Source organism: Tiliqua scincoides, chromosome 4, assembly GCF_035046505.1.
Source record: "Tiliqua scincoides isolate rTilSci1 chromosome 4, rTilSci1.hap2, whole genome shotgun sequence".
In the NCBI taxonomy this organism is placed as follows: Eukaryota; Metazoa; Chordata; class Lepidosauria; order Squamata; family Scincidae; genus Tiliqua; species Tiliqua scincoides.
The window spans coordinates 116,436,565-116,459,988 of NC_089824.1; the positions used below are offsets into that span (position 1 = coordinate 116,436,565).

The 23,424-nt window shown below is 45.9% G+C and overlaps 1 protein-coding gene across 2 annotated transcripts in view; it reads right to left on the reverse strand.

Moving 5' to 3' along the window:
- Positions 1-711: 711 nt before the first annotated feature.
- The window catches only part of RGS8 (regulator of G protein signaling 8), a 46,182-nt gene continuing 23,469 nt past the window's right edge, over positions 712-23,424 (reverse strand). For both annotated transcript variants that reach the window (XM_066624253.1, XM_066624254.1), the window contains 4 exons: positions 22,962-23,063; positions 19,308-19,372; positions 3,816-3,982; positions 712-894 (listed from right to left, as the gene is read on the reverse strand). In XM_066624253.1, the coding sequence (XP_066480350.1) occupies positions 712-894; positions 3,816-3,982; positions 19,308-19,372; positions 22,962-23,063 (517 nt within the window). The remainder of the gene's footprint in view (positions 895-3,815; positions 3,983-19,307; positions 19,373-22,961; positions 23,064-23,424) is intronic.

Sequence of the window (23,424 nt, forward strand, 5' to 3'; positions counted from 1 at the left end):
TAGCTGGTTTTTTTAAAGTAGGAGTTGTGCAAGTGCTACAAACTGCACCACAGTGTGCTCTCTCATATGCCCAGATTCCAGCACCCCTCTAGGACACTGCCTAAGTGGACACCTGATCTTCACCTTGTCTTACTACCTCAATATCCTGGTAACTATCTAAATGTATTACAAAAAGGTGCTGGAAACTCCTGTCAAGCTTGGCCTGGAGTTAAATCTAGAATGTTCTTCTTAGACTGGCACCTGTTTTGGTAAGCCAGTCAAGGTTCTCCGCCCCTGATCCTGCAAGTACCTAGTCTGGATCTGTATTGGCTGCCTGTGCTCTGGACCAAACAATTATTTACAGATTAGTTTGGTATGGGAACATTTTAGGAAGCTTGGCTTTGTGACAAGTGAATTCAGCATAAAATGTAGGGCAGATTTTATGCTACTTAGAAGAACATCAACTGCAAGGGGTTTTAATACTGTGTAAGTGCACGTGCTTTAGTTCAAAACATAGACATGTCCACCCACAAACTAGGATCCAAACTGAGTATAGATTCATGCTGTGACATGTTTTTCACATACACACAGTTTTTCCCCCATCTCTCCATGCTTCTTCCATTCCCCTTCTCATTCTACTGCTGTTAACACCAATGAATGTGATTTCACATATGGAAATGGATTTGGCTGGTGCAGGAAGCTCACGGTGTCTGAAGGACCCTCTTCCCCACTCTAACTGAGTCTCCTCTGGGTTTGAGACAGCAGGTCTGTGTAAATTTTAGACCTCAGGAATCTGGGGTAAGAGTCTTTTTCCATAAGGCTGTGAATTTTCCCTTGGGCCTGGTCAAAGCATGATGGTGAGGGCTCTTGTATATTCCTTCTTGTTACCTCCCGTGTCTGGAAATCTATATTCACCTGAGAAAGAAACAACAAGATAGTTTATGTGGCTGTAATTATGAATTGGTTCTCAGTGATTCCCATATAAGCAAGTTAGCCAGTACTGCACCTTAGACAGTCTCAATACTCTTCAAAGGTTGCACTGGAATCAGGAAGTGGAAATCCTTTGTATATGAGTGCTGCTTACATGTTAAGTCAGAAAACTCATGCAAATTATTGTGGGGGGGGGGAGAGAGGCACATAATGAAACCCACAAGCTCTCCTCTCCCCAAATTTATCCACATTTATCCATCCCTTCAAAAAAGAGCAGTTAAGGGGGCATCAATGTAATTTGAGCACTGTTTCATTAGGATACAGCAGAATTCCTAAATCTTCAAAATATCATAAAAATCAACACAGATCTGGAATATCTAGAGTAAGGCTGATATTACACACCTACAAGTTCACATGGCTCACTTAAAAAATGGTCTTGCTATGCCCGAAAAAGTGAAAGGTGGTATGTAGTATTAGGGGGACTGCTAAACAATTACCATCTTCATTATAGCTTTATGTACTGTGGCCGTGTAGCTGTTCCTTTTCATACTGAACAGTCTGTGCTGTGGCAATACGTCCACACCTACTCTCTAAAATCTTTGTCAGGATCAAAAGATGTGCCCTCTTTTGGCTATTCTTACAGATCCTTGGAAAAGGATGAGAAAAATGTTCATTTTGTCATCTTTGATTGGCAAAGATAGTTCATGTGACCTGCACAGAAAGCACTGCTCCCACTTTGACTGGGTTTTGTTTGCAGTTAACGACTAACAAATCAGATTGTCTACATGAAGTCTTCATGTCCAGAACATGATTCATGACTGAAGAGCAATGAAATAGTGAAGCAAGATGGCTGCTGAAGCAGCAGTAAATGGATGAGGGACAGCGAGCAACTGGGAACAAGCATGAAAAAGTTTTTTTCTCCTCCAAGGGCTCACCCTCCACTCCCATGCTACTTTTGAGTTGAAAAACAAACAGAGTACATCTGGGTCAGCTCTAAAGTATTTGCAATATATTTGGGATCATGTTTTAGCAACTGTTGCCAACTATGGATTTAATAAATTCTATTCATCTGGGCATAACCAAAGGATGGAGCTAGGATCGTATAAGGGGGAAGAGCAAATGTAGAAGCTAAAAGAAGGTCAAAGGTTAAATTGTGGGAGTCAAGAAATGTTCATGATGACCCTGTGACATGGGCTAGGCAGGATTCCCCAAGGAGCCTGTCACCCAGGGACTTACCCTGGGCAGCGATCCACAGCAGGGAAGGAGGAGGAGGAGCAAAGTCGAGCTGAGGGAGAAGAAGTCCAGCCCAAGGGAACACCCAGAGGACTGGGGGGGGAGCCACCCAGGGAGGGTAAGGCTCTAGGACCACGAATGCAGCCAGCCTACTCACCCATTGGTCAGGGCAGAAGCTTCCCAAGAGACAGGGCAGCCCAGCTGCAGCTACCCCTTTTAACAAGTAGGGCAGGGCCTGCAATAGGAGGACCTGAGATCTCAGGGGATCTCAGGCCCAGGCAAGACCTGGAAGAGGGAGGCTGGAAGGGCTGCCCAGGAGGATAAGAAGAGACCAGGCAGCCACAGGGGGAGGATGCACCTTCCTGAGCTCCAGCAGGAAGGAGAGGGAAGAGACAGAGGAGAGGAGGAAGGCCGGGCCCCTTCCAACTTGGAGGCAGACACAGGCCGACCGAGGCCAGGGACTACGGCCCAAAGAGGGGAGAGCCTCCCCATGGCAACTGGAGAACTCCAACAGGAGGGGACCCCAGGAACATATCTAGCCTGACCCCACTTACCTGGGGGGAGGACTATTCCCCATCTGGCTGGACCAGGTACCCGATGACCACTGGGTCAGAAACTACCTGGGGAATTGAGAAGGGGATGAGCACGCAATCCCGACCCCTCCCCAGACAACTCCCGTTCCAAGGAGACTGCCCTGGCGTACGCACCTTCCAGCAGGGAGCACAACTTACCCAGCACAACTCGTGGTGAGGATTACTGGAGTGGGGACCCGTGAGGTAACTGGCCCCCTTTCTGGGGGATTGTTATGGACTTTAAATGGTACTGTATGGGGAATGCCCCGAGGGTTCCTGTGATGAAACAGGGCCCCACAGATGAATGTAAAAAAGGTCAACAAACCCCTTTTTGTGGCTCCCCGTTCTTCCTGCCGGTCAGGGAGAGACTGGGCAGGCCTGAACCACACAGCAGACACTGTACCCTTTGAGTCCGCCCCCAGGATGGACATCACAGATCCTCAGGGAGCTTTATGTTTGAGTGGGAATCTGAACCCATCTCTCTAATCCAAATGCATTCCACTGCATTGGAATATGGGAAAAATTCTTGCAGCTGTCCACCTGTGCAAAACAGATTATGGCTCCTAAGACTAGGATAGCCTTTTACTTGGAGACTTAGCAGTTTAAGCTATCAGTCCTCAGATCTATAAACAACATTTCAGCTCTTTCTGCTGTGCCAGTGTAGTGCAGTGAATAAAGTTTTGGACTTAAACTGAATGACCTGGATTCAAATCCCTGTTCAGCCTTGACGCTGATTTGGCAACTTTGGGCCAAAGCTATTTGTCACCTAACCTACCTCATAGGGTTGTTGTGAATATAAAAGGAGTGTGTGTGAAACAGCATGTCTGTTGCCCCGTCCTTCTTGGAGTAAGTATAGGATATTTACTACTACTACTACATGATTTTAGGATCTGCTCCATATGCAGTCCTATAATGGGTGACAGTAGGATCATGAGAGGAATCATAGGTTCTTCAGTTGTTTCAGTCAAACCCCATAAATTCCACTGAAGTGGCCTGCAGTCTCAGAGAACGGTGAATGACAAACATGAAGTACCCCAGCTTCCACCATCCCTGCTTTCATAACTCATCCTGCCAAAATAAATCTGCCTTGCATCTACTCACTTCTCGTGGCGCTTGAACATCAACAAATTCTTCAAAAATCCTCTGGGCCTTGGAAGCCAGTTTGGCAGTGGACCGTGTCTTTTTGAACTCCTCGCAGGCCAACCAGAATTCAAGATTTTCCTCACTGAACTCTGTCTTCAGGAAGGAGCGAAATGCAGCCACTCCATCTGAAAAAAAACCACAACAGTTTGTTTTTGGGGGCAAAGGGGGGAACTCTCTATCTGACTTCTTTTCTTTGTCTTTGCTGTATAGTCTCTGCATTTTGGAGGGCTTTTGTGTTCTTAACTTCTCTGTGCATAGTTCCTGACTCCCAGTTACATCAGAATCATAGTTGCATTGATATTATAGAGGCAAAAATTGACCATTGGCTTGCCAGGACTATAGGATGCCCTTGCAAAAATGTTACACTCTCCAGGTACAATAGTCACAGGACTTAATGGCCTTGATCTAATTGTAATTAAGGCCCTTGAAGAATTTGGTTGCAGTCTGGGAATGCTCTTGCCCTTGGCACTGCTCCTGGATGTCCAGGTAACCACAGTGACCAGGAGTGTGTTTGCTCTGCTTTAGGCTAGTGTATCAGCTGTGTCCATTCTTGGCAATAGCAGACCTTGGCCTCAGTCATGCATGCCTTAGTCACATCTTGACTGGACTATTGCAACATGCTGTGCATGGCACTGTTTTTAAAAACTGCTTGGAAACTGCACCTCAACTGACAATGTGTCAGCCTCTGTATTATTATTATTATTATTATTATTATTATTATTATCAACACCAGTATTTATATACCGCTTTTCAGCATCCTGCAGTTGGGTGTCACTCACAGAGGCCTCCTCAAAGTAAGGGAATGTTTGTTCCCTTACCTCAGAGCTGCATTGCCCTTATGTCAGTGCTGGAAAGCACTAACATAAGGGGTTTGGATTGAGCCCAAAGCAGTTTACAGAGAAAACCGTTCACCAATGTTCTTGCTCGGCAGTCTCCACATAAGGAGGAATAGTGGAGGCAAGCAGGTAGACAGAAGGAGACCTCCCATCAATCTGCTCTCTGAGGCAAGCACTTCTGTTGGCCTCTTGGATGGGCTGGCTCAGTGCTCACCTGGAAGCTGCAGTGATACAACTGAGACACAGGTTAACTGTTTCATTGAGGCCTACTACCCACTGAAGCCAACTGAACAAGTTAATTGTTGTAACTAACTTGTACCTTCACTAAACCAGATGAATTGGTTTCAGTGAGAATTGTCCTTTTTGGGGTTTGGAGCAAGTGTAACTCTGGCCCATAGAGAAGCTCTTTTCCAGTAGCAGGTTCTAAGCTTTAATCACTTAGGCTAGGGGTGTCAAACATAAGGCCCATGGGCTAAATGAGCACTTAATCCAGTCCCTGTGATAATTGGGCACTTCCAACACACTCTTTCAGCAGCACTGCTTCTGTCAAGGCTATGGGAAGAGAGATAGAAGGAGATAGAAGGAGGCCTCAGAAGATAAGGAACACTATGGGGAAAGGTGCGGACTGAGCTTGTAGGCCAGCGCTCCGCAGGTGGTGAGTGTTGCAAATGTGCTGTAAAAGCACATTCGCAGCCCTCAACGCCAGCCCAGCCCCAGGTAGCTCAGCTCAAGCCAGCATTATTGATGGTGTCTGCCGCTTGGCGATCACGCAGACTGCAGGGTGGCAGAGAGGTGGGTGGGGTGTGAGGGGAGGCAGGGTTCTGGGGTGGGAGGAGGGCAGGGAGATGGCATGCTGGGGAAGGAAGCAAGGTGAGAGGGAGGCAGGACCTCCCTCTGCTCCGCCACATCCAGAGCCTCCATGTTGGGCTGCAGGCCCGACACAGAAGCTGTTGATTCTGCTGCAGAATTGTCTGCTGCAGAATTGAGTAGCCCCATTGCGGGGCTACTTCCCTTACCCCTACAAAAGTCCCCTTCCTGTGGGGAGCCGTCGGCAGATGCGCCGTAGTGCATAGTATGCCGCAGCAGCCATTTCGGTGCCACTGCAGTCCCTGCACAACGGACAGCTCAGGATTGGCTGTAGGAAGAAGAATATACTGAGAAGAATATACTGCCAAGGTGCTGAAAGAGCCCAATTATTACACAGGTTGTCCCTTTGCAGCACCTCTTCTGCTGAGGCACTTTTCCAGAGGCACTGCTGGAAGGGGGACTCGTGTGATAATTGGGCTCTCATCTTTGCAAATATGATCAAGGTGTGCACATTTTATCTTCCGTCATTTGCAGCTAATGAGCTTCTACGTGAGGGTTTATTTCTGGCCATCATCAGCTTAATGATATCACTTCCTGCTTAATGATGTCACTTCTGGCCTTCAGCAGGCACCATGAAAGCTGTTTAGCCCACTATATGAAACAGGTTTGACACCCTTGACCTAGCCTATGTGATAATGAAGTAAGGGTGTTCATATATTACTGAAATATCCATCTGGGCTCATTTTGTCCAGTTCCAAACAGATCTTTGAATGTGAGAAAAGTAGACTGTTCGCGTGTTGCAGAACACCTCTGTTTTCATGTGGCACTTAGACACATGTTGTTTTAGCTCAGGATTAATGTCATGAGAGCCTTGCATGGTTACAGAACTATTTTTCCTTATCCTCATTCTTCCTCCCCTCCCTGTGCAAGCCACACGGAGGATGGAATTTTCCAAAGGTGGTTACAGCTTATGCTGATGCCCTGTCTGTACCTGATGGGCATGACAAGAACATTAGAACATCGTGCCATCAAATTTAAGTGAGTCTGCTTGGACAAGCAAAGGATCCTGGCCCCAGGGGTGCCTCTGCCAATCTGAGACCTGATACTGCAGCACACTAGGTTCTCCGTTCCAGTGGCTGCAGCAATTAACACTTCCTCTAAGAACCGGTAAAGAAGTAGAGTCAATCAGGACTTTGGAAGATTTTCAAAACATATAGAACAGCAGACCTGAAACTCTGTACTTTGAACCCTCTCATACACTTTCAAAGATAATTGCCGTCGTTTGGGAGCCTCATTTGGAGTTCTTATTTCACCTGAACTTCCCTGTGCTGGTGTTAGTGAAGTTCCTCCTGTACTCATTAAAACACTTCCTGCACATGTCTGTAACTCAGCTGGTTGCTTTAAGCTTGAACCATGCAGCTGCCCTTCAAGAAAAGCAGTGCTACGAGCTGCTCTTGCACACCTGTCACCTACCCTAAGATGATCACTGGGCTGGGGCACCTTCCTTATGAGGAAAGGCTACGGCGTTTGGGCCTCTTCACCCTAGAAAAGAGACGCCTGAGGGGGGACATGATTGAGACATACAAAATTATGCAGGGGATGGACAGAGTGGATAGGGAGATGCTCTTTACACTCTCACATAACACCAGAACCAGGGGACATCCACTAAAATTGAGTGTTGGGAGGGTTAGGACAGACAAAAGAAAATATTTCTTTACTCAGCGTGTGGTTGGTCTGAGGAACTCCTTGCCACAGGATGTGGTGCTGGCATCTGGCCTGGACACCTTTAAAAGGGGATTAGACAAGTTTCTGGAGGAAAAATCCATTATGGGTTACAAGCCATGATGTGTATGTGCAACCTCCTGATTTTAGAAATGGGCTATGTCAGAATGCCAATGCAAGGGAGGGCACCAGGATGCAGGTCTCTTGTTATCTGGTGTGCTCCCTGGGGCATTTGGTGGGCCGCTGTGAGATACAGGAAGCTGGACTAGATGGGCCTAAGGTCTGATCCAGTGCAGCTGTTCTTATGTTGTTACCCGTTTGCTGTATTTGGCCTGACCCCACCAGCCTCAGTCACTCTGAGACCATGGTCCTTAGGCTTTTGAGTTTCCTAGTTTGCTCGTCAAGCATTTTATCAGTTTCTTTTGTGACACTTCAATCGGAGAGTACAAGGAAAGGAAAGAAGAGGAACAATCTTTTGAGGGTTCATGAATGTCAATCAAGGCTACCAAACTATGGAAAGCCATCTTCTTCAGCAAGATGGGTGGCTGTGAGTGATCCTTGTTGTGCCTTCAGAGTGCAATTAGTCTCTCTCTTCCATTATAATGATTCTCCTGGACGTTAGCCACAATCACGCCTCTGCAGCTTCACTGGGACATCCTTTCTATTCCCCCACAGTTTGGGTGTGAACCTTAATGAGACCAAACCCCTTTTCTTCATGCAATCTAGTAGCATTCTGGGTAAACAGACTAATTTCCATACACACAGCATCTACCTGTGATCTTCCTCTCCTCTATGTGACTCTGGTCAGCTGCAGGAAATAGTGAATTCTATTGCCTCCACATGGTCAATTGTAAAACCCCAGTGATATCTACTGTCTACTCTTGAGTATTTTTCTCCTCTCCCCAAAACTGTAGATAACCCTTCAATAAACTGGTATTGGTTCCTTTCAGTTGGTCCTGGCTTCTGTTTCTTCTGTTAACCCCTCGCATGCCAGTGCACCATAGGGATGCACCACAAGCCAACAGTCGAATCTTCCATGGGAGTTGGAATAACTTGTGTATCCCAAGACATGCGTCTCTGGAGAGGATCTTGGTAACACCCTCAGTTTATGAGTACTTAGTTGTACCCTTCCAAAATTCCAAACTCTTACAACCAAGAAAATAGAAACATTTAGGCAAACAAAGATTTCAGAAGGGAACAAGAGGTCAAGTAATGGAAGGCACTGCTTACTGAGCTACATGCACAAGGTTGCAGGCTTTCTGATCCCACAAATTCTTTACTGGCTGCCTCTGTGTGTATTTTTTTTTAAAAAATTTATGGTTATTGTAAACAGTTTTTCATCATGTGCACACTGTTGCCTGCTCCCTGCTTTCCAACATCCTGGATTTTCCGAAAACAGAAAGCTTGCCAGCGGACGTGAGGAACACAGCGGAGAGTATCATGAAAGGAAATCCATCTCATGATTGATACACTAAGCAAAACATTTGCCTCAAACTTGACTCCAGAAAAAAGACTGGAGGTGTCAGAGGGCGGCATCAACAGCTGGAAGCAGGAGATCCCATCCAGACCTCTGCCTGGTCTCCTGCTCTCAGTTTATTTGGCGGCTATATATATAAAAAAAATAAATTGTGGAAAGAGGAGCTGATGGCTTTAGTGTTTTCACTGAGCTTCCCACTTCTCACTCCCTGCACCACTACCCCTCTGCCTCCCAGTCTCCCCCTGTTTAACTTCCATGTACTGCATTTCCACACAAGCTAAAACAAGCCATTGCAGGATATGGTGGCCTTAACTTCACACAACAGCCTCATCTCCCCTTTCCCGCAGTCACATATGTCACTAGTGATACAAAATGTGTGAGGTGATGTTACTGCTCTGAATTTCCCCACCCTTCGATGTGCTGAATTACAGCCCAATCCTGAGCTGCCTGGCGCTGCATCCAGTGCGCCCCAGGCAGCTGCCACCATGTCCTTGGGAGAAGGGAACTTTCATCCCCTTCCCCCAGGTAAAGCGAGTAGCTATTCAATTCTATGATGACCCAAGGGTTGGTGAAGAATTTAGAGCCTCCATGTTGGGCGGACAGCCCGACTTGGAGGCTCAGGATCTGGTGGAGCAAAGCTCCACTGTTCCGCCTCCCTCTGCCCCGCTCCCTCACCCTGGCACACCTCCTCCCCACCCTCCCTCCACCTCCCCCCACCCCGGAATGCCTCCTCCCCGCCTCCCCCCACACTCCCACCTACCTCTCCGCTGCCTGGTGGTCCGTGTGACCACTGAGTGGTGGAGTTCTGGTGCTCCACCAGCACTAGCCTAGTGCTGGCCAGCACTGGCACTTAACCGGCACTAGAGCCTGCAAATGTGCCTTATGGCATGTTTGCGACAGTGTGCGCTGGTAGTAAGCCGGCACGCATTCTTTAAGATCGGGCCCTTACTCTCTTGCACAAGTGACTGCCAGTAAAGTAACAGTTAGGAAACTTGTAGCATGGTGCTGTCACACCACTTGTTTTGTATTACAAGACATTACCAAGTCATGGAGCTGCCGTTTTCACTGGTAGCCATGTGCCTCCTGTAGCATTTTCCTCTGTTCTCAGTCAATCTCTTTTCCTCACACCCGACTAGTCTTTTCAGATGATTGTTCTCTATCTTCCTCCTCATAACCTCTGTCCACCTCACCAACAATGGGAGGAGTCCAATCAGGGTCCAATGCTATCCAACTTTCCAGCTCTGGTGCAGCCGCAATGCTCCCATACCTTGAGGAGGCATCTGTGACTATCCCCCCACTGCAGGATGCCGAGCATGCCCCACTGATATAGTTGCAACGGCCCTGGAAAATTGGATAGGATTGGGCTCTCAATCACATGATCAGGAATACTCCCAGCAAGTATGTGAGAATGGGCAGAAGTTACCATCAGGAGTAGTAATGAGTACAGCTACCTACAAGTTCCATGGAATGTAACCTTCATGTCAAAGGTGTGTAACTGTGGGTGTGTAACTTTGTTTTTATTAAAGTATTTTATAGTTACAAATATAGGTAAAAATAAAAATACAATATGACAAAATAAAAGTAGAGAGTAACATCCGTATATTCCTTTTTTTCACATCAGTAAAAACAGGAATATTGCTTCAAGTTTGAATATCCTTCCAAAGTACAGTGATGTGCCATAATACACAGTAGTTTTTCAGGCTGGAGACAGGTTATAGTTTTTAAGAAAGCTGAAGCTGAATGTGATTTGGGAGTGGCATCATTTCCCACGAGGCACGCACACACAGAAAGATATAATCCTCTTGCTCTACTTTCACCCCGGTCAAACAAACTGTGGTGGAAATCCCTGATTTTTCCCTCCAATATCAAAGATATGGCTGGGAAAAACACAAGAGAGGACCTTTTCTGTCAACCATAACGCCACCTGCAAAATGGTGTACCCTGGGAGATCAGGTTGGCTCCTTCCCTAATGGCATTTCATGCCACATTGAAGACATTTTCATTCTGGCAAGCTTTTGATCTTTGATGCTAGAAATTTGATTATTCTATTCTGGCTCTGTAGTTTTAGCTGCATTTTATCTGCTGCAATAGGTAATGTTTATTGACATTTTTTCCCCCTTAATTATTTGCTTTTAGGTTGATCAGTCGTGAGCTGCCATGAGTGACTCATACTGAAATAGAAGGGTGGAATATAAAATAAATAAATCCAACCAATTTGACCTTTACTCGAGCTAATGGGGAAAAAAAAGATGTGATTGGAGAGCTGCTGCTGTTCATGGCAGCCTCAAAATTTGATAAAGTCTAGTTTTAGCGGGTAGCAGCTAATGCCCTATAGCTCCCCACTGTGCTGAACAGGATGTGCTGCTGTTCAACTGGGATAAATGCGCCAACCAATGACACTATTGGCTGTCACACTTCCAGCTTTAACAAAGGACACCTGACAAAGATCAGTTGGGGACAGGAGGTGGGGCTGGCACCCTTGACCCTTAAAGGTAAGCTTTGGGTCAAGAGAGGCAGGCCTGAGGGAGGCAGGGGGGAAAATCCAAGGGGCCCAGGCTTCTAGGGGGTCTGGGTTATGACAAAGCAAACCATACAGTGCAAAAGAAATGTATTACAAAATAAATTTTGGTATCTCAATCTCAACCTATCCAGGGCTGCCTTTCCACTACAGCTTCAATCCACTTTCAGTGCACTGCTGTTACCCCAATGCATTTGGGAAGGGGGAGACAATCAACGACCCTGAAGAGAGGAAGAGGGAAAGAGGGAGACAGAAGAGGGGGAAAGGCAGAAGGGACATGAGTGAATGAGGAAAAAGCAAAGGAACGGAGGGAGAAGGAGAGAGAGAGGAAGAAGCAGAACTCGAAAGGGGGATAGAAAAGGAAAGGACAAAGTGGGGAAGAGAGGAGTGGAGGAGACTGGGGAAGGCAGGAAAGAGATGTGTAGGATCAAATGAGTGGAAAACATGAAAGGAAGGACCCAGTAGCATAATTGGGGGGCAGATACCCAGGGCCTGGTGACCCAATGACACCCCCGCACTTGCCCAGACACCCCTGCACCTGCGCATGCACATCCCTGGCCCCAGAAATGGTTCCTTTTGGAGCCATACAGGGCCAAGGTTGGGGGGGGGGAGGACCCATTTCACAATGTTTGCCATGCAAGAATAGTTAGCGCTGTCATCCCTTTCTCCCCAGCAGAGGCAGCAGAAAACCACCACTCAACCATGGGGGAGGGCAATGCACCCCCCAGCCTCAGGCTAGCTATGCTACTGGAAGGACCAAGGAAGGGCCAGGTATAGAATCAAAAATAAGAGGGTGAAGAGAAATACCCAGGAGGAGTTGGCAACTAGCCAGCAGCTCTGACAAAAGCTTCATAATTCCTTGATTGAGGTCTTGCCAGTGGAGTTGGGGGAAGTTGCCACCCTAAGCTGCTTCACAACTGTGCACAAGTCAGAGAGAAACCCCAAAAGAGGGAGCTTGCAGTCCTGGCTGCTACAGATCCAAGAGGATGATAAGGCAGCAAGTGTCTTGGGTGCCAAGATACCCCAGGAAGCCTTTTCATGATTACTGGCAGGGCTGCATCCACAGATGATTTCTGGACAGAATACCATCTGCTAGCCAAGATGGCCCCTGCTCTTTTTAAAAAAACCTATTGCCTAATTAAACCTATTGCCTCTTGTTAAACCTATTGCCTAATAACTTATTATTATTAACAGTATTTATATACCGCTTTTCAACAAAAAGTTCATAAAGCGATTGTCAACTTGCCAACCCTTTCCCCCTTTGTTATCTCATTAGTGGCACCCATGGCCTTCCAGAGACCCCTGGAGGTGGAGCTGCACTCCTAGGAGGAGGACAGAGAGATCACAGCTTAAGAGCCAAACTAGCGATAACGGAGGCAGTGGCTTTCATTGTTCGCATGTCTCCTCATATGAAAGAGTGGGTTTTTTTTAATCCCAAAAGGTTCATATGCAAGGGGAACTGAATGCTTCCTCTCTCCCATCTTACCTCCTTCATTCTGTGACTTTAAGCTTTTCTCCTTAGCTTCAAGCAAGAGAGTACCCACACCTGCATCAACCTTTTGATATAAAAATTAGGTGCGTACACCCAGGCGATTAAAACGTACACGCAAATAAAAACATGACTGCCCCCATTATTGCACATCTAGTCTGGCCATTAGCCAGTCCAGATTCAAGTGCTGAGAGCTCTGACTTGGAATGGCAGCTGCTGCTTACATGGGCCAGGTAATTACCTTTCCAATGACGCTAGCATTGTTTCACTCATATCTTTTGAATCCTGGCAACCACATAAATTTGACACAGTTCCAACTTCATAGAACCATGGGGATAATTGGAATTTCCAACTTTTTTTTGTAAGGAGTTGTCAGTAATGACTGTTGAGTTTGGGGAACAAGTGGAATTGTCAGAAGCGTAGAGAGGTCACACACACAAAGAGAGAGAGAGAGAGAGAGAGAGAGAGAGAGAGAGAGAGAGCGCACAAGAGGAAAAAATCTTCCCAAAGCTTGCACAGGCAGTTGCAAACATGGTTTTTTCCATATCTGACAGCTGCAGTCAGGCTGAGGATTTGAGGACAGACTGTCCTGTTAGACAAATGGTGAGCCAGCCGCCAGCCCTGTGAGAGATGCAGTGCAGGATATGCGGTTGTTTTCTGTCTCTTCCAGCAACCTGTCAAAAGGAATCTTTGTCTAGCCAAACCATCTCTCCTGGGCATGAAATAAACAGGGAGAATGAGTCCTCTCTGTCATTCCACGGTCACGTCCCTCTCTCTTTCTCACACTCCTTTCCTCTGCCCTCCAGATCAAGATTTAGTAGCTCTCAGAAGTCATCATTCATCCTCAGTGGTATGAACGCAGGAAAGATACTAGACTACGTCAAGCAAAGATGAGTTCAAATATACACGTTTACCTCTGGACTGTTGCAATGTCAAGTAATGGCTAGCATGTGTGTAACAAGTCAGTCACCAGAGACAGAGCTTTATCATCATTTTGGCCCTCTAATACTGTTACAGGTCATGCTATTCAGTTGAACCAAGCAAAGACATAACATTTTCTTTCTGGGTTCTTACCTAGCTATTGGTAAGTGACACCTGTTTTCTTTAACAGTCACATCAAGCCATCTAATGGTGAAGACATAGCATTTGAAAAAGCAGGATGGGCTCTTCATCTCCAGTGTGAACCCAGCTTGACATAACAGACATACTAGCAAGTCAAATGATGGTTCAGCTGTCCATCTGGCCCTCCCCATGCTTCAGACCAGCAATTTGCAACCTCTTTGCCATGGCTCTGCAGGTATGCCATGTGAGTTTGGGGCAGATTTATTGGTAGGCCCATTGGGAGATGTGAGCTCCCCGCTGACAGCATGGCGTGCCTTCTCAATTGTCAAAAAACTGATGGCGCGCCTTGACAATTTTTGTGTCTTCTCAGAGTGAGATGATTGAAAACTGCTGCTTCAGACTGTCTGCCTTTTAAAAATTATTTTTAAAGCAACACATTTATGCCACTTTTTCATTATTAAATATATCAATCTCCTTATTTAGAAGGAGATAAATAAATAAATAAATAAATATATATATATATATATATATATATATATATATATATTATTTATTTATTTATTTATTTATATTTAAATAAATCTTATATATATATATAAGATATAAAAAAATAACACAAAATATTTTTATTTTTATATATCTTATATATAACACAAACAAGTTGCAAAACTTTAAGAAATTGGGGGAGAAGAGTTTGGTGATGCCACAGGTGCTGGTCAGTTGGAGCCCTTCATCACTGACTTTTATCCCCACTCACTATTGAAACTGAACAGTACTGCAATCTTGTTGGACCGCTTTTTCAGTTTTCCCCAGGAGTGGTAAATGTATGATTGAACTGAATATGGTGAGGATGCTCCTAAACTGGGCCCACTGTCCTAAAATATTATATCTGTCTTCACTCTAAGCTAGTGCATCTCATGGTGGTGAATGCCATAAATTAGTGTATACGTCTGATAAAAGTGGCTACCAGACATGGGGAATATTTGACTATGGTTTGAGGACAGTGTTCCAATATTTATAGGTCCAAAAGAGTTAAAAAATAAAACCTGGCCTAATCTCGTTTGGGGTAAAACCTAATCTCATTTGGAGTTTGTTGGGGGGAAGGAGGCATTGTCCCAAAATTAGTTTTGTCTGTTCTATAATAAATAGCAAAAGAATAGATTGCATTTGAGGTGCTTTGTTATGGAACTATCAAACAGTGCTGAATTTAGAGACGTTTTATCTACCTTTAGCTCTAGCTAGGATAAAAAGCAGCTTGCTTGAAAGGAAGAAAGCAAAGTAGAACTGTCAATGATTTCTGCGCCTGTCCCAGAGCTCTCTTTTCATTATTGGGAGAATGGGTTTTTCCACTACTTCCCATTTTATTTCTACAAAAATAGCTGCATTTTAAAATTAACGCTTGAACTATTGCTCCGTAGAATGCTGCCTCATTTTGGCAGCATTTCAAACACTGCTTGAATCATACCAGTCCCCTGATGTTGTTCCCAAGAATGTTGCCGCATCATGGGACTCTCTCTTAGGAAATAATTTTTACAAAGTTCAGTAGAGTTGTGCAAGTGTCACAGGCTCATACTGCTGTGACATCACTGCTGATAACCAGCCAACCACTCCTTGCTGGGATTTTATGAACATTTTTAATTTTTTTTTTTTTTGGTCATTTTCAGATACTGACCGCTTTCCACTATACAAGTCCAATGCAGGGGTGCTCATATTTCCTATTGAAGAAGACTAACAGCCCAATCCAATCTACCCTGGCACCCAGAGGAACAGTGTCATCAAAATGGCCACTGCTATATCCTATGGGTGCCAAGGCAGCTGCCGGAGTCTCCTTGGGATAAAGGAGTGTTTGCTCCCTTACTCTGGGAAGAATGCAGCCGGTGGGAATGGATATCCTTGGATCTGCGCCTCCTATTAAGTGGGCACAGAATCAAGGAGGCACCATGTTGGGCTTTCCAGGCAGGGAGGGAGCACAGGATACAGTGACAGCAGCTGTTACAGTCTCCAACCCTCTCCTGGGCCTGATCCTCCCCTCCCCCTGCCCAATTCTGCCTTCCCCCTGCCCCGAAAGGCCATTCCACTGGCCAGCATGGTGAGAATGCTTCTAAACTAAACTGGTAATGCTGTTGGCTGCTCCACACTGTCGTCCTTCTGGCACCAAGGCCCAGCACCAACTGGCAATTTTCCTGCTCCGGCACTCCTTGCTCTCCAGGTGCCACAAACATGTTTTACGGCACGTTTGTGACACACAGAGCTGGCGGTACAGCCTATAGGATTGACATACCAAGAGGTGGCACCAGAGGTCAGCCAGGTCAGGCACTAGACTGAGGTTCACCTGTCAGACCAGCTCCTTCACCCTTCAGTCCTACTACCAATGTCCAGTGCACTTTTGGAAGATTGTTGGGAGTACCATGGGGAGCCCAGTTCTGGGCTTGGCCCTATGCTCCCTAACAACCTGACACCAGCACTTTTTGTACTGATTCAGGCCTTGGTTCTATTTTTTTTTTCATAGAGTCCTACAGGAACCCATGCTGGATGAGCCAAGAGACCTTCTTTTGTGACTTGATGGCCTCTGATTGCTCATCCCCAGTCCTAAAGGGGCGCTGCTTTAGTTCTGAACCTTACCAGGGTGCAACAAAGAACTTGTGATAAACTCTGGAAGTCATTAACTCTGCTTCATTAATGTGGACTCCTTGACTGAGATTAGCCATGGAGTTGGTGAGAGGAATAGGGCTGGAGACCCTTCTTTTGTGTCACAAGGTGTATACTACTTGTGTTTTAAACATACATTATGACTAATCACTCACAGCAAGGTTCCCCACCATCTGTGCTGTGTTTTTTGTCAGTGTTGTTACTTAGAGACAATACCCACTGCTAGCTAAAACATATTGAGGGTTGTGAAAGATCATAGTTACAGGTTATATTATCTAACAGCAGAAATCTGGGCATCCCCGGTGTGATCTGTCAGTGGAACAAAATATTATTTTCATGAATTGTGCTGGGATAATTGATTGCTTATGAGTGACAAAAAGCATGTTGATTATATGGTGTTAGAGATTTATATAAACCCTTCATATGGAAATTACAATGTTTGCGTGTTTTTCATTCCTACTATACATTATATTGTGTAACTATTTCAGTAAGTATTTTTTTTTTTTACTGAACAGTTCTATGGACGGAGATCTTCGGCTTACTTTAAAGTCTGAATTCTAATTTAATTGAATCAAAATTTCATTTTAATTAACTAGGGGCACAATCCTAACCCCTTATGTCAGTGCTTTCCAGCCTTTGACATAAGGGCAATGCAGCTCTGAGGTAAGGGAGCAAACATTCCCTTACTCTGAGGAGGCCTCCGTGAGAGACACGCAACTGCTCAGATAGTCAACATGGAGTATCTCAAGTCTGCACCAGCAAAATAGCTGGCACAGCCTCAAGTAGCCCCATTGTGGAGGCCAGCACTTTCGGGGGGGGGGGGTCCCCTTCCCACAAGGATACCTCTGGCAGCCTCTCTGGCCCCACTGGATATAGTGGTAGCTATTTCAGTACTGCTGTACCCAGCGCTGCCAGGGAGGATAAGGCTGCCCCACAGCTGCTGACTCAGGCCTAGTTGGAGCGGTTGGCCACTGAGTGTGGTTATGGAATAGACTTCCCTTCTTTTCTGGAAATCAGGCCACCTGGTTGTCTTCTGCCCTTGGCCCTTCAGATTTACTTATTATTTAAAAAAAATACTACAACCTATTTTCCTCCAAAAGGACCTGAAATAGCCAACAATAACAAACAGCAGCAAACTTATAATTACTGCCCTTGGGATTTGATCTCTAGCCTGCCATGAACCACACCACTTGCCTCTGGCCTCTTTGACCATGGGTGCCCAAACCCCGGCCCTGGGGCCACTTGTGGCCCATGAGGACTCCCAGTGAGGCCCTCAGGGAGCCCCCAGTCTCCAATGAGCCTGTGGCCCTTCGGAGACTTGGAGCCGGCACTAGCACTTGTTTTGTGCAAGGCTTTTTATAGGCCTTGAGCTATTGCAAGACCTTCATTCATTCATGTAAGTTCATCTTTAATATATTCATTTATATAAACATGTAAATTTGTTCAAATTTTAAATGTAAATTAATTTTTTTCCCCAGCCCCCGACACAGTGTCAGAGAGATGATATGGCCCTCCTGCCAAAAACTTTGGACACCCCTGTCTTTGACTGTAGTGTCCAAAAGTGACATATGCTTGCCCTCTGACCCCTCCAACCAACCTCTTGCAAGTCTGATCCCATTGGAGTCTGACACTTCCAGAGTGAGTAGTTTAGGTGTTAGTGGAGGAGAGAGAGAACTTGGGCCAAGTTAGATGTGATGAGAACTCCATATTTATTGTTCCTGTGTCCACCCTTTTTGTGTATAAATTGGGACTGGGAGGGGTCTGATTTCTGTGGCAAACAAGGCCATGCTGGTCAGGAGAGCTGAACCCTGTCCTGTTTTGCCTTCCCACATTCTGTTGCTTTCAAGCACCCTTTTTCCAGCTCAAATTCTGGAAGTGCAGTGGCATAGCTAAGGCGGTGCAGGGGGTAGCAGTTTCACTGGGCATCAAGCTTTTAGGGGAGCGACAAGCTGAGCTTGACACTAGTGACTAAAATTGTGAAAATCTTGGTATGTATGAATAATGCCAGCATGTTATATATCACTGGTAAGGTAGTTTAATGCAGAATGCAATGCAACAAACTGCACTGGAATATCTGTATTCTAGCAAACAGTATGGCCAATTAACCAGAAAATGAAAACACAACTGCCTTGTGGAATAAAAAGTGAATTTGCTTAACTCCAAACTGACCTATGAGACTGATTGTTCTGAGTGCCAATGAGATGTTATGATACAGCATGGAACCAATAGCTTTTTATTTATTTACTTAATTAAATTTGATTTTGTCATGCAGGGGGGCTACAAAATCTTCTTTGACCCCAGGTAGCAGATACAAGCCTAAGCTATGCCACTGACGCGGGGGAGACAGCAGAGCAAGTGGGTGGTGAGCTGCTGGGGGGAGGAGGTGAATTCCTTCCAATTTTCACTTTTTTAAAAGCCCGGGCGTGATGTCACTTCTGGTTGTGATGTCACTTCGGGAGCAACACTTTGAACTAGGCTTTGAATAACACTTTGAAGTTATGGGGCAGACTTCTGAACATGGTTACTCCTCTCATATTTAGTTTGGACCCTAGACCTGGGAGTGTTTGAATGGGTATCCAAAGCTCCTTTGAGACACCTGATTTTTGCCACTTTGCCATTGCAGAACAGAATGCAAAAGAGAAATTGATCACACTTTCTCATGACTGAATTCACAACAATGATTTGATTTAAGGCAAAGTTCACTGAAGTCTCACATGTGAAAATACCAACAAGCATAAAATCCAGTATACCTCAGAGAGGAACAAGATTCCACTCTCTCTTGAGGCCCGTACAAAGCAGTTAACAAATACGCCTTATCATAGACCATTATTCAATTTATTTCAACTGGAAGGCAAAGTATATATTGTAAGAGAAATGCACTTCTACTCACATTTATGGGAGAGGAGGACATCAAAAGAGTCTGCCCATCTTGAAGCTTCTTCTGTTGATAATCTTCTACAAGAAAGCAAGTGTTGGTCAAGAGCAATCATACTCATGGAGATGAACAGGGGGACTGGGAACTGTATAATAAGCAAGCCAAATTCTGTTGTCAGGTCAAATTCTAGGGCTAACAGCCCAATCCTATGTAGGATTGGGCTACTGGTTGGAGCGCTTTGTGGAACAGAGTACTACTGTCACATATTGGCTACCAATAGTGTGCACAGCATTCCATTGGTGGCCATTTTGAGAGTGATGCCACAGCAGGTGGCAGTGCTCACTGCTGGACCAGATAAGGCAGTGGCAGAGATGGGGAGGGGGCAAAACTAGGTGGAGAGGGAGGAGGGATGGGGGAGGTTGTGGGGGTGGATCCAGCAGTGATGGCACAAATCAGATCCTATCCCCTCCATCACTAGCTTCCCCACCCCCTTTTTCTCCTTGGTGTTGCGCTAGCTACAGAGCTGGCACAGGTCCAGGAAAACTCATTGCAGAGTGGGAGATTTACAGAGTGGTAAGGGGATTTAAATCTCCTTTACCCTCAGAAGCCTCATGCTCCTCCTTCCACTGGATACAATGTGCTCCTTTTCAGCACTGCTGCACCAATGGGGGAGAGGGAAGAAGATCTAGGTTAACAAAATATTGCACAAAATTAGTCCAGTTAATACTTCATTCTCTCACATCGGGGGAGGATATCTGGAATTGTGTTGCTCTTCCCATCAGGCCTGACAGACAGTGCCTGTCAGTCAAAATTCTTCTGTGCTCAAGATACTTCTAGTTCCAGTCCTGTTGCACTAGGAACAAGGCTGAGACAGAGCTCAAACACTATGGATCAGCCAGGCACATGGACCATCCTTCAGATTGCCCCTGGTCCTGAATAAGGGGTCCTGATTGGGGGAAACAGGGCTGCGCTCAGAGCTCTTCAAGTTAGAAGAGCAGTAGTTCGTGAGATAAAGTCTCTTCACAATACTTTGCAAAGCAGGCATTTTGTGGCAGTACTACTCAGCCACAGTACTGAAGTGCGAAATAGCTAGCAGAGCCAAGCATGATCTGAAGGGTGAACCTTTCTCCCTCTTCCTTCCCATTGAATGAAGTCAATGGTGATTGTCTTCATTCAGAGTTTGTCATTTGGGTAATAAAATGGGTGCTGATCAAAGGCTTGGTAACTTAATGTATCAGCCCACATGTAATGCATAAAGTGAAAACCCATCACGAATGGGCATGACTCTCCCATATTATTTTCATCCAGCCTGGAAGGGTGTGGCTTAAGGAATGAGGCCATATAGGTTTTGTGGGTAGGACAGTTGTGTAAGCTCTGCAAAGCCAACTGCAGATCATCTGGCCTTTGTTTCAAAAGTTAATGGATTACATAGTGACTTGCCTACTTATTTAGACAAGTGGTATGAAATATGATTACTTCACAGTTACTCATACTTATTATTTCATCTGGTCTTCCTATCAGCTGAGGCTGTTAGTAACCTATGAATGGAACTGCTTGGTTCTGTGTTCTCTGGTCACATGTTTGCCTGCATAGAATCTGCTCTCTGCATCAGATTTCATTCCAGTTCTTTGAAGTGGCTCTTGATGCAGTTGGTGATTGCAGCCCAATGTCACCTTCACGTACTACTGACAGGAGGTGTATCCTCATCTTTGAGGTGATGACTTACAGCCCAATCCTAACCCATGCTGGAACAAGCAGGCCAGCTGGCCTGCCCTATACCCAGAGTGGGATTGGGGCTGGCTGCAGCTCAGTCTGGGGCAAGAAGAATTGATTCCCCTTACCCTGGGTAACACGGCAGCAACCCCAATGGGGCTACTCAGAACTGCGCCACCTAAAGAGGTGGTACAGATTCGAACAGACTGGCACTTCACTGGATCACCCAGGGGTGGGGATAGAATCTGGCCTAAATGTCAGATCATGGCACCACCGCCTTCCCAGGTCTGACTAGCCACCCACCCGCCCTCTGCCCCAGAATGCCCCGGTTCTGCCCTTCCGCCCCAGATACCTGCATTGGCCTGAGTCAGCCAGTGCGAACTCACCAGGCCTGGTGCTTGCTCCAGTGCAGGGAGGCCAGCATGCATCCTTGCAACTGCCTCCTGAACTCACAAGAAGGTGGAAGCACATTTGCAACACTCCTGGGCCAGCACAGGGGGCTTGCACCAGATCAAAAAGCACGTAGGATTGTGCTCTCAAAGTCATCTGCCTGTGGCAGCCCCTGTGGCAGACAGATTTTTCAAGCCTGGGTAATAACAGACATGAGCTTATTGGGCTTAGAAACCTCTTGCAAGAGTCAGATTTCATGGACAGCTGAGAGCAGCAAAATTACAGTGAAGACTAAGTGGTCTGACTCTACAAGTTTTCACTCCCTATCTTTCCTTTCCCCCCACAGTGTTTTCCTGATTGAGCTCCTTTCCATAAGCTGCTTTTTGCTCTGTGACCTTTAAGGTATCCCCTACTAGACAAAGAGCAACTGGGATGATGGGAAGTTATAATCAGAGAACCAACATGAGGAGGAAAGTATATGCCCTTCTTGCTCCACAACCATGGTCCCAATATGCTATGGCAGCAACTGTTACCCTGCACATATCTGATCTCGGAAGCTAAGCAGGGTCAGGCCTGGTTAGTACTTGGATGGGAGACTGCCTGGGAATACCAGGTGCTGTAGGCTTATACCATAGTCTTTCGAGACTGAAGGTTGCCAATCAACCAATATGCTATGCTTCCAGACTGTTCCCTTGTCTCCATCCTGCCCCTTTCTCTTGGTCAGTTCTCTGGCCTGTCTAGCTGTGTTGTATGTATCCAGTTGAACTCTGACATCACAGAAACTGCGGTCCTGGGTCCAGTAGTCTTATCTCTGCCCATCCCCTCCATTTCCACCTAAGTGCTGCTGCAGAGCCTGTGACTATGCGGCAGGGCAAAGGCATTTTGCGCAAGTAAAGAACAGGGGGAGGGTCCTTTAAACACTTTATTTAAACACTAGTTGAGGGACCGTCTCCTTTGAAGGGCCCACACAGCCAGGCTAACATCCTGAAAGCTCCAGTATGAGTCAGCTGCAGCAGAACTGCCCCCTCTCAAATTCACCAGTGGAACAGGTGAAGGAGGAGCTGCAGCTATTGACTATTGCTCATAGGTTTGGTGGGGGTTGGCAGGTAGCACGTGGCTTTGCTCCAAGGCCTCCAGCGATCTGGCACTAACACCGGCTCAGAGTCACAGGTACAGAGAAAACCAAATTGTTTTCTTCAATGGAAGATACCTGGAGATACACCTAGGCTTTGGAGAGCTGCTATCATCTTCTGAGAAAGGTTCCAGAGTCTGGTTTATTTCACTGTTTCATTTTCTCTCATTTATAGTTTTTTCAAATTGGAAGAGATCCTGCTGTATCAGCACACCAGTTATTTCATAAAACAGTTGCCAATATTGTTGCACACTGTATAGGTTACGTTTTTGGTTGTAAGTCCTCAATAAAAATTCGAGCTCACAACTAGAACATTAAGCCACAAAACTGAAATTATTGTTATTATTGTAAGATTTTAGCTTGCACTCTGTAGTGCAGAAACGGAGGAGGAAATTATTACAAAAAAGAGAAGATGGGTTGCTTCTTTTACTCACTTCAGAGCCCTGTTGGGTTTATCTGGAAGTATAGCTGTGAAATCGCTGCATGAGTCCGATTTGTGAGACAGACAGCCTAGGCGAGTCCTCATCCCTCTGTTTCTGCAGTCAGTCATACAAGGTAGGGGAGCAAATGGGGGAGAAGGAGAAGGGATTACAATTAACAACATTGCATCATCATGTCCAGCTGGTTCCAACCATTTAGTGCAACCATCCTCTTTCCAGCGCTGGCCAGAGCAATGCCTCCAGTCCATAAGCAAGGCATGAGGCCAGCAGCAGCACTGCCCTGTTTGCCTCCAGCATCTGATACTTAGCATTATATTGCCTCTGCACATGGAGATGCTGTTGGCTGTTGAAATCCTCCATGAATTTGCCTAACTCCATCTTAAAGCCATCAGCTCATCCAGGGACAGCAAATGCCATTGACTAGCTATGCATTGTGTTTTGTGGCACAATACAGACT